At 35.2% G+C, this 14795-nt stretch overlaps 2 protein-coding genes across 3 annotated transcripts; both read left to right on the plus strand.

Moving 5' to 3' along the window:
- On the plus strand, positions 2685-7282 carry LOC18781811 (biotin carboxyl carrier protein of acetyl-CoA carboxylase). The gene is made up of 9 exons (XM_007215725.2): positions 2685-2931; positions 3556-3744; positions 4467-4546; positions 5560-5619; positions 5809-6042; positions 6111-6173; positions 6696-6764; positions 6869-6914; positions 7005-7282. The coding sequence occupies exons 1-9, from the start codon at positions 2922-2924 to the stop codon at positions 7073-7075; spliced, it is 822 nt and encodes a 273-aa protein (XP_007215787.2). The 5' UTR covers positions 2685-2921; the 3' UTR covers positions 7076-7282.
- LOC18783597 (zinc finger CCCH domain-containing protein 28) lies at positions 10043-14231 on the plus strand. Of its 2 annotated transcripts, none has more exons than XM_020560939.1 (3): positions 10043-11814; positions 12002-12648; positions 13505-14231. In XM_020560939.1, the coding sequence occupies exons 2-3, from the start codon at positions 12096-12098 to the stop codon at positions 13711-13713; spliced, it is 762 nt and encodes a 253-aa protein (XP_020416528.1). In that variant the 5' UTR covers positions 10043-11814; positions 12002-12095; the 3' UTR covers positions 13714-14231. The 2 variants fall into 2 exon arrangements, with proteins under 2 accessions (XP_020416528.1, XP_020416529.1); XM_020560940.1 differs by having other exon boundaries at positions 10112-11735; positions 12363-12648.

A 14795-nucleotide genomic window follows, 5' to 3' on the forward strand; every position in this document is an offset into this window, starting at 1 on the left:
TAAAATCGATCATCAAAGCTTAAAATACATTCCTCAAATCAACTAAAATCCGAAGAGAAACACATAATTGAAGTAAAAGATCAAGTTCAAACCCTAGACCCTAAACAAAGATGACGACGACTGTGATGCTGAATGCGGCCACGACGATGACTAGGCAGCGACGACGACGACGGCAGCGACGACGATGACGATGACGGCAGCGATGAGATGACATCAAAGCTTAAAATACATTCCTCAAATCAACCAAAATTCGAAGAGAAACACATAATTGAAGCAAAATAACAAGTTTAAACCCTAGACACTAAACAAAGACGACGACGACGGCGGCAGTGAGGACGACAATGACGACGACTACGACAACATCGACGACGATGACGGCATCAATGAAACATAGGCCATATTTAGCTCTCAAAACATGCAAAATCCATCTCCAGCTATGGGCAAAAAAAAAAAAAAATTTTGCCAAATTTTGAAGGCCACATTTAGCCTTTTAATTCTCCAACCGAGCTACTTGTAGCCTATGTCAAATCTTTTTTGTGGACCGAGCGCATGTGTTGCCCAACAAGAGGAAGTATCACGTGTGGGTGTGATCAGAGGAACATCTCGTGCAAACGTAATACAAGAGTTGATATTAAAGGCGCACTGACGTTAGCTAGCCATTACAATTTGTTTGTTTGTTGGTTTTTTTTTTTGTTTTTTCATATAATGTTTAAAATGTATTTAAATTCATTTTTTAATTTTCCAAATTTTTTTTCTTCATATATATAAAAGATTCTGACTGTTATATATATAGTCTCTCGCTTTCGAGCTTGCAATAGGCTTTTTTTTTAAATTTTTTTAAATTTATTTTAGAATTAAAAAAGATAATGGGTAGTTGTGTTCCATAAAAATATGATTCATTATCTGATTTTTCTTTTTCTTTTAATTTTTTTAATATGAAAAAGTGTGAATTTACCATATTATCCTCATTTAATTAATAATTTTAATTCTTAATGTTTGGATTAACCAATGACATTTTCTGGTATTTTAAATGTTTCACCATTCTCTGCCTTTTGCTTTATATATACTAGCCTCTCTGCACGCGCTTCTGCGCCTGCGCGAGGCTTTTTTAAAATTTTTTATTTATTTATTTTAGAATTAAAAAAGATAATGAGTAGTTGTGTTCTATAAAAATAGGATCCATTATGTGCTTTTTCTTTTAATAATTTTTTTAAATATGAAAAAATGTGAAGTTACCATATTATCCTCATTTAATTAATAATTTGAATTCTTAATGTATGCATTAACCAAGGACATTTTTTGATATATTGAATGTTTCACCATTCTCTGCCTTTTGCTTTATATATATAGGTATATATATAACGGTCAGAACCTTTTGGAATGTTTTTTTTTCTTTCTTTTAACGTTTAAATGCATATAAATTTTTTTTATTTTTTTTTATAAATTGATTATGATTGTTGGGAGGTCATAACCTTTTGAAATGTAGGAATATTTTCAAAATAGCAGTTATAGGCTTTTTAAAATTTTTTTTTTAAAAAAACCTAAAAAAATGTCTATAAATACCTTCAAATTTCTTTAAAAAATTTCACTCATTTTATTCCACATTTCTCACAATTTTCATTGCACAGTGTTTATAAATGCTTATCAACGTACACGTGTCATATTTGGAATATTGTCTCTAAATAGTAGTTTAATTAATTTAAATAAATACATAGTAATAGAATGTATGAATGTGTACCATAATTTTTTCAAAATAATAAAATACGAAAGACCCTAAAATATAGTCATGTATAACTGAATATGAAAAAATATACTACTTATTAAAATAATAGTATTTTGAAGAACTAAATTGTAGCCTTGTATTCGGCCTATAGCCCATGACTGGATGGAGATGGATGGCCTCAGTATCTCATCCTCTCTAACTTATAGTGCTTGCTTCTGGTGTAATCTTGTTGATTGCACTTCAGGTTAATCACTTGACCCCAAAATGAAAAATAGAAATGGTATGGGCTTGATCCAACCGAAGTCCAATGGAGGGCTCCTTGAAAAAAACATTTTCGGGCCTGCTGTTTTTACAATCTTGCAGTTCTGGGCACCAAAAACTCTATAAAAAAAAGAAAAAGAAAAAATCTTTCACACCAAAAAAAAAAAAAAAAAAAAGGAAAAAAGTAATCAGAAAGCAGGCACATTACAATAAAAGAAAAGTTAAGAATTGAAAGTCATGCCCCTTAGATTGGATTGATAAAAGACATTTCCAATAAGTAGGTGAAAGTTTGTTGAGCATTCCAAAACTTGGAAAACATAATTTGGAGATAAACAAAAACCAGCTAAATCAATTTGGATCCGATTTAAACTAGAACAGCACTTCACACTTCTTGTTGGCACACCAAACATGTCTATAATTTTGAAAACAAAAGATAATTTCAATATATACTGGTTTCGTAGATTTATTAGCTTTGTGATATAACTAAAACTTAGTAAGTCATAAGTTCGAGGACCGACACTGATCAGATCAACATATTTCCGGAAAGAATTTCAATCTTAAAAAAACTATTCAATGCTTCTAGTTCTACCTCGATTATTTTATATATTCACATAAAAATGACAAGAAATTAAAATAAAAAGGCATAGATTTTGAGGACAAACAAGATTTGGGCTTGGGCTGGGTCGCCAGAGTCCTAATCCAATTTCCAGCGGTGTGTTTGGTTAGTGGTTAACTGGTCCCTATATTCCATTGTCATTTCTGGAACTCAACGGCCGTGGCTCTCACCGCCTCAACTCTCTGCCTTCTTCTTCTTCTGCCTTCTGCTGAGTTTGCACTGACATTTCAAATTGGGTTTTTCTCTGCGAAGTTTCTGCAAGCTTCTAGCCACTTTCTTCATTCTCTCCACCCCCCCTACCCACAAGGCTCAAGCATCTTCATGGCTTCCTGTGAGTCTCCCTCTCCTTCACACAGATACACATATACTTGAGAAATCTGATTTTACTTCTTCTTGTTTATACATGTCTATATTCATTATTTTGATTATGGGGAAATGGGTATTTGGTAAATTGATTTATAGTTATAGTTAGGAATTGGGGGTTGGGATTACAGGGTTTTGTTGCATATACCCATTGAAGTTTTTGGCACAGCTCATGAAAAAGGGTTAACCATGTTGCTGCAACAGTAATTAGTGCATGTTTGAAACATTGCACTTACTCCCTTGTGAATCTAAATTCTTGAATTCAATTGTTCTGGTTCCTAGTGGTAACTGGTAAGTAAATGGTAAAAACTGATAAAGGAAGATAAAGAAGGAGAAGAACAACTGACCTCAAGCATCTATGTTACAAGTGTAGTGCATCATTAGATTCTACTTGAAAGTTAATTTGAGGGTCTTATAGTCTGCTTCGTTTCTAGTAGATTTTATCATTTCTTTATAAAGCTTGTCTATTCCCGGCGTGATTCTTATTTATTCATGCACAGAAGCATGAATGCATACCAAATGAAAATGAAATAGAAATGAAGGAATTTCTTCTTCTTATTATTAGTCAATTGTGATATGATTTGGGTGGCAGGTAGCCTTGGGACATTGAATGCCAAAATTACAAACTTGAACTTCGGTAGAACAAGAGTCGGGATTCTACAATCATCTGGTCTAAAACCTTGGACAGGGCAAAAACCACAATTGTACTCATGTTTGTCAATATCAAGACGACCAGACAATGTATTACGTGCACACAGTGGTCCATCTTTAGAAACCCTGCGTAAGTTCTTTTTGTTGATGTATTTGTTTGCTTGTCCTCCCTCAGTAATACGTCAAATCTGGAATTTGATTATCGGCACTCAAAACATCAAGTTTGTTGGATTATATGACTTCTTACTGAATTTATACACATGCTATTACATGATAATCCATTTTTCTTTTAAGCTTAGTAAATTTTGTGAAACTGAAGTGAAAATGACATGGAAGTTGATTACTTGAGAATCTGGGTAGATATACTAGTGCATTTCTATCCACTTTACAAAATATTTTTGTAAAGGTAAATAAGCCATTGTTCTTAAGTTACATTGTCTGGTACATACGCCAATTTTCTTTATATGGAATTTTACAATCTTGTATTCTTCCTATTATATTGTTTAATTCAGTGTTGAAATGATGAATGCAGTTTGTTTATCTTTTTCTAATAAATCCAAATTACTGACCTATTCATTTATGGTATGCTATTGCCAATCCCAAAATTTTATGTAGGTCCTGAAACCTATTAAGTCATATTTGGTAATCTTTAATATGTCCTGTGATTAAAAGTTAAGTAGGCATTATCTTGGGATTTGCAAGGCCAAAACTTTTGTGATTCTTGTCTAGTATTGAGTGATGAAATAGTAAGTTTCATTGATTTGTAAATGTTAGTATTATGTCAACATGATAATATCTGGTCCTGTAACATGTAGTCTATCTCATATCATCATTCTGTTGATGATGTAACAGCTACTACAAGTTTAGAAGATGGTCCTGCAGAGAGTAGAGATTCTGGTTCGACAAACCAGCTCATTCCAAATTTTGACGAGGTAAGTTCACTAATAATTAGGGACCCTTAATAATTCTATGTCCCTTTTCTCCCTTTGGCACATCTTTAAAGATTAGTGGAGTTGTGAATATAGTAATGGCTGTTTCTTGGAGTTTTACTTTTGGAGGAATTATGATCCAAGAATTATTTTTGCTTGGTTATTCTTTCTATTTATCAAATGGTAAGACAGAGAGAAAAATGTAAATTCCTTCTTTTCTTGTATCATGCCAATTTTTTATGCACCATGTAGATGTCCGAGTTCTCTATTTCTAGGGTGTCATAAGATAGTTATAATCACCATCTTTAAAGAGCACATCCCTACACTTCAAATTTACTTTTTTAGAAAGAAAAAAAATCTTGTGCAACCTCTGCAGTTTTTTCGTTTGTTAGATTTCTTGAATAGTTGCATTCAAATACACAAGTTTATTTTCTTTGGTTTGTGTTGAAAAAGAGGGATGGAAAAATAGGTTATTGGTAGAATATTATAAACCACAAGTTGCATGCATTTTATTTTCATCACTGCTTGTGGGTAATCCTGCTATTGTTATTGTACATTGCAAAATCATGCTTTATGGTACTTCAAATTTGAAAAAGAAAAGACAACTTTAATCCCTTTAGACTTGAAAATATGTATTGCTAGGTCTTTCTGTTATAGACCTGGATGGTATCGTGAAATGTCCCTATAATGTTTGTGAAATTCCTCTACATTTTTGTTTCCTTAACTATTATCTTAATACATGGACACCCTATTTTCTTTCAAGCTCGTATTTGAGGAAAATATTGATTCACCGATTTTATCTATGTTTCTTGTAAAATTCCTCAATAAAATTTCCTTCTGTTCAAATTTACTTCTGTTAACCTTGCCATGCAATTCCCTAATTATTACTAGGCCGACAAACTTTTCATCTTAAAATTTTCTCTTTACATTTACTCACAAACGCATGCATGTCCTCACTTAATGCAAAAGTGTTTTTATGAGTTTAAAACATGTCTTTTGGTTACTTTGGTTTGCAGGTAGAATCTTTGGTCACAACAATATGCGATACAACTTCAGTTGCTGAGTTCGAATTAAAAGTAAGCAAGACTGTTTTTCTTAATGGTGCTTATATTATGAATTGTAATTTTTTCTTTTTTAACAACTAATAAATATTCCATTCACAACCCCTCCCTTTTTCCCTTATGCTTCCTATTAGTATGGGATGCTACTAGTTTATCTTCCATTCTGTCTATTATTAATTTCACACATTCCAACCATATCATCAGATCGGTGGATTTCGGTTACATGTGCTGAGGGAGTTGACTGAAAAAATTAGCACTCTACCTCCCCCAAGTCCTGCTCCTGTTAGTGTGAATGCAACTTCTGAAGCACCTGCTTCGAATGGCTCAGTTCCTACACAATCTTTAGCTGTCATTAGACAAGAACATTCTTCAAGGAATATCCAGACATTGCTAGATAGAGCTGCAGATGATGGCTTGGTGTTAATTCATTCTCCACGAGTAAGAACTCAAATGAAATGTTTCTGTCATTTTATAAAATCTGGATACTAAAACAACCAATGGTGCAGGTGGGGTTATTTAGGAGATCTCGAACGATAAAGGGGAAGCGTGCTCCGCCATCATGTAAAGAGGTACATATTTTTCGGCTAATTTGTTAATTTTAACGAAAGAATTGTCGAATTTCCTGCTTCCTTAAAGGCATTAATGGAAATACTTGGCTGGCACACAGTCAGGATATAGGGATGTCTTGTTGGGATTTGGGACCCAAATTTGATTTCTCGTGCTTCATTTTGGACTTTTTGTCTCCGTCAGTGTACTTGTTAGCTTGTTTATTTCTCGGCTTAGTCTAGGTTTATTATGCTGTTACTTGTGAGCCATCAATAATCCATGTAAGCTTAGTGACGTAAAACAGATGAAATTAAAACAATTTTTTTAATTCAAAAATATTTTTTTTTATCTCAATATGAATAAGAAACTCTAGTATATTAGGCTATCACAAAACAGAGTCTTGCAAGGACTAAAATAAATAAAAAATTTGCTCTTGCCTACACCCTAAATACTTTGCTCGATTGTGTCATTGAAAAAATCTAACAACATTTTCCATGCTTAGTGTTTTAACTGATTCTTCTGATTTTTGAATTTTTACATAACAGAAGCAAATAGTGAAGGAAGGCCAAGTGATTTGCTACATAGAACAGCTTGGTGGAGAGCTTCCAATTGAGGTATGTGTCAGTTGAGAGAGGCAGGGCGTTTGATTTCTCCTCTTCCCAGCTGTTGTCCTTTATATTTAACATAGTGTTTGACTCACTCATTGTTTCTTTCCAAGTCTGATGTATCTGGGGAGGTCATCAAGATACTACGAGAAGATGGCGGTACGTTTGGCTATGTTTCAGTTCTTTGTCTGCAGGATTTTGTTGATACCACTGGTAGAAGTTCTCATCTAATCTATTTTTTCCTAACAGATCCCGTTGGATATGGTGATGCTCTCATTGCAGTTCTCCCCTCATTTCCTGGGATTAAGAAACTTCAGTAGATAGATTGGTTTTTCATTCTTGTATTGAAAAATAAAGGAAGCAGTTTTGTTCTAGTTTTCTTTTATTTGTTCAGTTCCTACTTTCTTTAACAGTAATATTTTTTTATATGCATTGTGTACTGTGTTTTTTGTACAATGTTGTTGCAGAGTTAGCCTTGCACAACTTTATTTACATGAAGGGACATAATATAGTGTTACATCTTGGCATGAAATTTTCTAACTTTTTTTAACACTATCAATTCCCATGTCGCAATTAGCTTCCTTTTTGCCTTTACAGCCGATTGAAGAAGGATATGATGGTTTAGTTTTTCTAGTAGCTTTTATGAAGAACTAACTGAGTTAACATGATATGTGATTGTAAAGACTATACCTCTTCTAAACATACAGGCTGAAAGATCTGTCAACGGATTGGATTTTGATTTGAATTCAATGTAATTAATGAAGTTAGATATGAATAAGGGCGGTTTTCTTTGGGCGAGTAATGCTACATTTACTACATTTTTATCTTACATTTCTATACTATATGATGTGGCATGTCCATATTATATGCCATATCAATTAAATCAATGAAGTGTATTTTAATAAGGAAAGTTTAATTAACATTTTTTTTAAAGTATTAATAAATTATAAAAGAAAAGAAAATATTAAATAATTTTAATTGATGTGGCTGTTCACCTCAACTGCCACATAAAATGATATGAGAATGTGGTATACAAATGTGGTAAGAGTAGCATTATTCTTCTGTGGGCTGGTTGTGGTTAGGTTATTCTGTGTTGGATGTGGTAGAGAACTTATGTAAGTATGTGTTGCGAATCTATGGAAGTTTTCTTTTTCAATGCAAGCGAAGGTCTAAATTTTTTTTAAAAAATAATACAAAAGAAAAGAAATTTGTAAGTCAAGGAAGTGTATAAAGTAATTTTACAACTTTCCTCTAGTTTGTACCCTTTTTATAGCCAACCTTTGGTAATAATTTCGTTTTTACCTTTTTATTTCTTATTTCCCTTGGTTTTTGTGGGTGACGATTTTCACCCTTCTAGTTTGTACCCTTGCATTCCTCCCCTGATTTTTATACTCTAATAATTAGTTTTTGAACATTTTTTTTATAAAAGTTTTCATTTTAGTTCTTAAATTCTCAAATCAATCAATATGTTGCTTAATCTTGTGTTTACATTTCAATATTATCCATATTGTTGCAATCCGTAAAAACTTTTATTAAAATTGGCTGCTTGACCAACTACAAAGGAGTATTTCCGTCAAAATATAGCTTATATACAAAGGAAACAAAACAAAATTCACGTTGTTGAGCATAAGACACGAGATTCATATTTTTTTATTTTTGGGTGGATATGTAGTATTTTTTTGACAAAAACACCCCTTTAAAGTTAGTGCGAGCCATCAAGTGTGCAACTTTAACAAGGGTTTTGATGTAATGTGACAAGAGGGATCGAATTGATATGTCAACCAAAAGATTAAGGGTTACATGAATTGATTTGAAAGTTTGAGGACTAAAATGAGGAATCTTTAAAAAATTCAGGGACTAGTCATGATAAAATCCCAATAGTTGAATATAAATAATAAGGTTTTTTTAATCACAAAATGTCCCTGAGATTCACGAAATTATCAGCTTGCATTTTTTTTTTTTGTTTTTTTGTTTTTTGTCATTTGTGGTCCCCAAGATTACACAAAAAAAAAAAAAACAATAAAAAGATGCAACTTGATAGTTTTGTAAACTCCAGGGATATTTTGTTATCCAAATAAGGAAATTAAGGCATTAAAAACCAAAGAAAGAAGTGCTAATATATAAAATAGGTGTGTGAAAATCACCACTCTTTTTTGAAAATTTAATAATGAAAACATTTTTGGTAACTATTTTTCTGATAAAAAGAAAACTGATTTCAAAATTAGGCTAATTAAAATTGTTTTCAGTTTTTCGTTTTCGTTTTACTTTTAACTCTCTCCACTCCTTGATAGATCTCACTTTTCTTAGTGGGACCAACTGACCTCTTTAGCTCTCACCTTCACTCTCTTCGATTTCATCGCCTCCTCTTTATCTTTCTCTCGGATCTTACTGCCTGCCTCGTCTCTCTTGGATCTCACAACCTAAGTAAGTCAGATTTCTTCTCCGTGAAAAATGTATGAGTTTTTCTATATTTTTCTTTTTATTTAATCTAATTACCATTTCAAGTTTGATTGCTATATATGATTATATTCTTTAATGGAGCAAACCTACAAACGTAGTCAAATTTTCTATTGTGTTTCTTTTTCGTTTAATCATTCATGATTTGTATTTCACTCAGTCCAAGAACAAAGAAGGCATATTATGCCAGATCTGGTGTCTGGGGGCCCCAGACTAGGTTCCAGGTCCCAAGATTGGTCATGAGTCTCGAGTCTGAACTCTTTGAATAGGTTATTTTAGAGGTGGGCATGGCTCGGTTCGGCTTGGTTTACCCCTAAAATTTGAACTGAAACTAAAACTTACATTTGGTTTGGTTCGAATAGATTTTCATACCAATGTTTAGGGGAACCAAACAAATCTAAACTAAGATTCCGATTTGGTTTGCCTGTTTTTTGGTTTAGGAAGATGAGATGCTATGAAGAGGTGATAGTGGCGAGCCATTGATTTGTTGAATCGAGTAAGAGGGAAAAGAAAAAGGAAGAAGATATAAAGAGGAAGAATGTCACAGTCCACTCTCTTTGCAAAATATTGTTCACTTTGGGCCCTATACACACATATTTATTCTTGGGCTTTCAAGCCCAAAACAAGTCTTACTAAGGAGAGGAAAATTTTCACATATAAGTACTTCACCTTTCCTCACCCAAGCGATGTGGGATTGTGGCACCATCCCATGATCTCACAACCCTCACCCCCCTTTGGGCCGCCATTCTTGTTGGTACACTTGGACTTGTGGGCTGTGAAGGATGGAAATGGGGAAGGGGCGAGATCAGTGAGCAATCCCACATTGCTCGGGGGGAGAAAGGTGAAGTGCCATATATGTGTGGGCACTCAACTTCCTAGGCATTTTGGGCAAGATAACATAAGCTTAAGCCAAATAACAAAACCGCGAGGGCTTGGAACCCAAGCGGACAATATCTTGCTACTAAAGCAAGGTCACGGCAAAATGGTATTAGAGCTAGACACCGACCGAAGTATACTAGCAAGGACGTTGGGCCCCAAGTGGGTAAATGGTAAGAACTATGAGCCCTCATTTTTTTTTTCGGCAATTACATCCGTTAACTCGATAAATAGTTCCAATTGGGTCATGCCGTCCAATTCTGTCAATTTATCTGTCAAAGTGAGAGGGTAAAAGTGTCCTTTCGGGTTCTTCATCCATCATTGACCCCAACTCCACCTTCTTCATCCATCATCAACTCTAACAACCCCACCTCCATCTTCACAAGTTTTCAGTACAAATCCATATCAAATAGTTTGTGATTGGTAGAAACCACATAGGATTTACTTGGCTCTATTTACAGTTTGTAAAATTGAAAAGAAAAAATGAAAAAACTTAGAAAACTTAAATATTAAAAAAAAACAAAATACGGCTGGCATTGACTTTTGAATTTAGCTTAGTTAGACAAGAAGCAAACACAGTTCTCCTTTAAGTCCTCAAGCAAAGCATCTATCCCACTATTCCAAATAGTCGTATGGCTAGAATGGAGGAGGTGAATCATTCCCGAAGGTGTGTGAGTTTATCTTTAAGCTCTCCTTCTCTCTCTCAGCTCTCCCTCTCTATCTCTCCCTCTCTCCAGCAACCCATTTCCCCTTCTCCTTAGCCCACTCCCTCAAAACCCAGATCCGAACCCAACCTGCAACCCACCCCCCATCTCCCAACCTGCAAAACCCAGAACCCACCCTCAACCACATCCCCTCAAGCTCTCCTCCTCTGCTGCCGCCGTAAACCCTTGGCGCCATAATGAAGGCAACCATAACCGCCATCTAAGCCATGACGTTGGTAGACGTGGCCAAATCCAACGCCATCAGCTTCTGCACATGCTTCACTATCTACACCAGGTGCTGCCACTCCAGCTTCACCACCGAGCTCACGATGGGCAGCTCTGTTGTGATTTTATTTCTCCGATTTTGCTATAGTTCTTTTTAGATGTTCATGTCTCAAAAGCTTTTGAAAAATTCTCCTTTTGTTTGTTGTTTGTTGAATTGATGAATTTGTGAACTGCATTTTGTTGGTGTTTGTGATTAGATCAAGATTTTCGTATGGGTTTTAGGTGTTTCGTTTCTTTGATCGTATTTGGGGAAAAAAATTTCCATATGATTTTGTTTTTGGATTGTGGTTCTGTTCAATCCATTTTGAAAAGGACGCTTTTATCCCTCATTTTAACGGACAAATTGACAGAGTTGGATGACAGAACTCAATTGAAACTATTTATCGAGTTAACGGATATAATTGCTGAAAAAAAAAATCACGGACCCAATTGCAAATAGAGACCAAATTCAGGGACGTTTACAGTAAATAACCCTTTTCTAAAATCATTTTCTTGAGGAAAAAGTTTTAATAACAAAAATATCGGGTCTCCATTTACTCGACGAGCTTCCCGTGCAGAAGGCCAAATGGTAATAGCATACTCAGCCTCGACCAACTCTCCCTTGTCATCCCATCTACTCAATTAAACATGTCACTAATGGATGCAAAATACAGTCAGGGTTTAGGGTTTTTCCATTTTTCACAAACATTTTGGTTTCATAACAATTTAGCTGAGGCGCATAATGAACTTCCACTTAGGTACCTTCTCATCTGGGTTTTCTGAATATTTCAATTTGGTCCATTCCGTCTATTCCGAACTTAGAAATGTTCATCTGGATTGTGATACATTGCGAATTTGCAAACATTGAAACAGAATGGCTCTCATTTCTTGATTGATACCCACTGATTTGTTTTGAAATTGCACCTGGATTTTCTTGAATTTCAGCTCCAACTATGTCTCGAGCGTAGTTTTCTTCTGGGTTCTTTGACATTTCAACAAACAGTTTGAGCTCCAACTTGGTTTCAACTTCTGTTCCAACATGAGCGATTCTGGACCTACTTGCCAATTCTTTGCCCCATATCTTGAATCCGGTGACAACAGGCATCAACTAAAGCCTGAATTTCCTAATGCTGATAAAGATTTCAAAGATCACTCTGACATTGAAAGCCATCCTTTCAAGAAACGCAAAACTTCTGAAGTCGTATTGATCTCTACGATTCCCATGGCGCAGAATAAAGTGTTGCATTGTAATTTCAAAACCAGACTTTGCAACAACTTCAAAATGGGTAATTGCCATTATGGGCAGGGATGTTGTTTTGCCCATGGAATCAGTGATCTCCGCAAGACTTGGCGTCATTGGCAAGGACTGGAAACTGAGGAGGGCTTCAAGGCCAGGACTTATGATCATAGAAGAACTTCTAATGATGTATGCAGATTGTTCTTTAATGGGGGAAAATGCTCATATGGAGACAAATGCCGCTATCCTCATCATGTAACTCCTGAAAGCATCAGAGAGAAGTCAGCGATAAGCATTTCAACTACTGGGGCTCACATGGGTGGTTCTGGTCAATTTTACAGCAAGAGGTCTTTGGGTATGGATTTTGACTCTACTAAAAGTTTAATTTGTTGAAATTGGTTGCTTGACTTCATTAAAGTATGTCTGGCCCATTGTGAGAGGATCAATTGATTTCTCATGAGTCATGGCCCATAAGAACTCTAGTTTCGTTTCACTGGTTCATTATGTCAGAAGAGGCACCCAGGGGATATTGGTCTAATGGACTTGGTATTTGGAATGCATGATTGGTGATGGTATTCATAATGCTGTTGCAATTTTCTCAATTCTTATTTAGAAGGTGACCAGGCTTCTCCAAGGAAATTGATATTATATATGTATGATTTCATAGTGGCCTTATAAGGTTTTTGCTCTTGCTGCAAGTTGGTTTATAACTTATAAGTTTATGGAGAGCGATACAGTCTTTCAGTGCCTGGTTGTCTGATTGATGCATCGAATGTTTGACATGAACTTAATTACTCCTCTTAAATTTTTGTTGTTGTTGTATTGACAGTTTCTTTACTTTTTTTTTTCTTTTTTCCATGTGCTCTAAAGAGAAATGGTAAGTTGTTAATGCGCATAACCTTCATTTTGGGCATTTGAGCTGTGTCTTTTCTATTTTGTTTTTCAAGTACATAACCTTCATTTTGTACTGATCATTACAAAATGACACCCATTATTGGTAGCCATTTGTAGTGATGAACCAGAGGCCGTTATGATATCCTGCAGAACCAATCTAGAGTTATGAATTGCTGATTGTTCACATTCATCAATGTCCCTTTTGATTGACTAAGAGATGCTCAATATTGTGGGATGTGCAATGATTCTCAGAAAACTAAAATCTGAGTTGTATCCTTGTTTTACAGAACTAATGAAGTTTTGTGGCTATATGGCAGTGGAATCTAGAAGTGTGCAGAATTCGAGGACTTCTTCTACAAGTATGTCAAAACGTAGGATGGGAATTGGGGCTACTTATCATAAACAAGTGCAGGGTATGGAATGCAACTTCAAATGGAACGAACTCGAGAAAATGAGTCGCATCTATGCTGATTGGATTGAAGATATCCCCCTTGTACATGGCTCATCAAGCAAAGCGGAGTGCTGATCAAGTTTAGTTTGATATGTGTAAAGGAAGAGATTAGTTATGTATTCTTCCTGTACAGATAGGAAGTTTGTTGTGTTTTCCTAGATCTAACACCTTAGTTTTGTTGAACAAGTGCGGGATTGACGTTTGATCTCGATACATGGCTTATGGCTTAATAATCAGAAGATGCTTCGCATGACTCCAACTCTGCCGAATCAGGAGAATCTAACTCGACCAGAAAACCAGCAAACCTAAGTCCCTACAAAGAGGGTTTTCTTATATCTTGATTTTCCCCTATCTCTGTTATCCAGGGATTTCAGTCGTTACTTTGCTTTTTGTAAAGGCATGTTTTCTTTTTACAAGATGTGGTGTGTCAAATGGATGTAACTAGCGGAAAATTGGTTCGTGTAGTGTGAACTGACTTGAAAATGTTATTTGCAAGTAACTCTCAGAGAATGCTCCTTAGCTATGTGTGTTCTTGGTTGTGTGTGTATGAATCTGATTTGTGGCTGCTCAAAATCTTCCGTATGTGTTTGCTGTTGTGTTAGACTCTAGTTAATTCCAGTTGGTAAATTTGTAGAAAATGAGTAATGAGGAACGGTTGGTGTTTCTTTAAATGTTGTTCTCAGCAACATTTGATAACTATGCTCTTTGCATTTATTGTTCAGTGTTTCAAGTTCTTATGCTCTTGTTCCTACTGTTTCCATGGTTCCATGACAGTAGAACAGCACAATATAGCTTCTATTGCTGCCAAATTCTTGATGCATCTCTACTTTCCCAATATTCCTTTTCTATGGAATTAAAATTGCGACAACACAGTTGTTCATCTCTTTATCATCATGACATTTTTTGGATGCAGAAGCGATGAGGGAAATGCAGAGTGCTTCAAGATTTGATGAACCTCAGAATGGATAGGCCAGCGGACATGCTATTCGTAAACAGGTCGTCCAAGAAGTTGAGCAAGTTGCTCTACAAAGCTGATGCTTTATGATGTTTTTTTTTTCTTTCAATTATTGCGTCATCTGTAGTGTAGTGTAGCTTTGCTTACCAGTAAAAGTATGCTAAAAAATATCAAAAGTTCAAAACTTTACTGAATGCAAAGG

The sequence above is a fragment of the Prunus persica genome, chromosome G3 (assembly GCF_000346465.2).
Source record: "Prunus persica cultivar Lovell chromosome G3, Prunus_persica_NCBIv2, whole genome shotgun sequence".
Classification (NCBI taxonomy): domain Eukaryota; kingdom Viridiplantae; phylum Streptophyta; class Magnoliopsida; order Rosales; family Rosaceae; genus Prunus; species Prunus persica.

What these genes read in the sequence shown, in the direction of transcription:
- LOC18783597 (XM_020560939.1), top strand. Translation starts at nt 12,096, where the DNA reads ATGAGCGATTCTGGACCTACTTGCCAATTCTTTGCCCCATATCTTGAA. An exon ending in TTACAGCAAGAGGTCTTTGG is followed by an intron (nt 12,649 to 13,504) that starts GTATGGATTTTG and finishes GCTATATGGCAG; the next exon opens with TGGAATCTAGAAGTGTGCAG.
- LOC18781811 (XM_007215725.2), top strand. An exon ending in TCATTCCAAATTTTGACGAG is followed by an intron (nt 4,547 to 5,559) that starts GTAAGTTCACTA and finishes TTTGGTTTGCAG; the next exon opens with GTAGAATCTTTGGTCACAAC. An exon ending in TGTTAATTCATTCTCCACGA is followed by an intron (nt 6,043 to 6,110) that starts GTAAGAACTCAA and finishes CCAATGGTGCAG; the next exon opens with GTGGGGTTATTTAGGAGATC.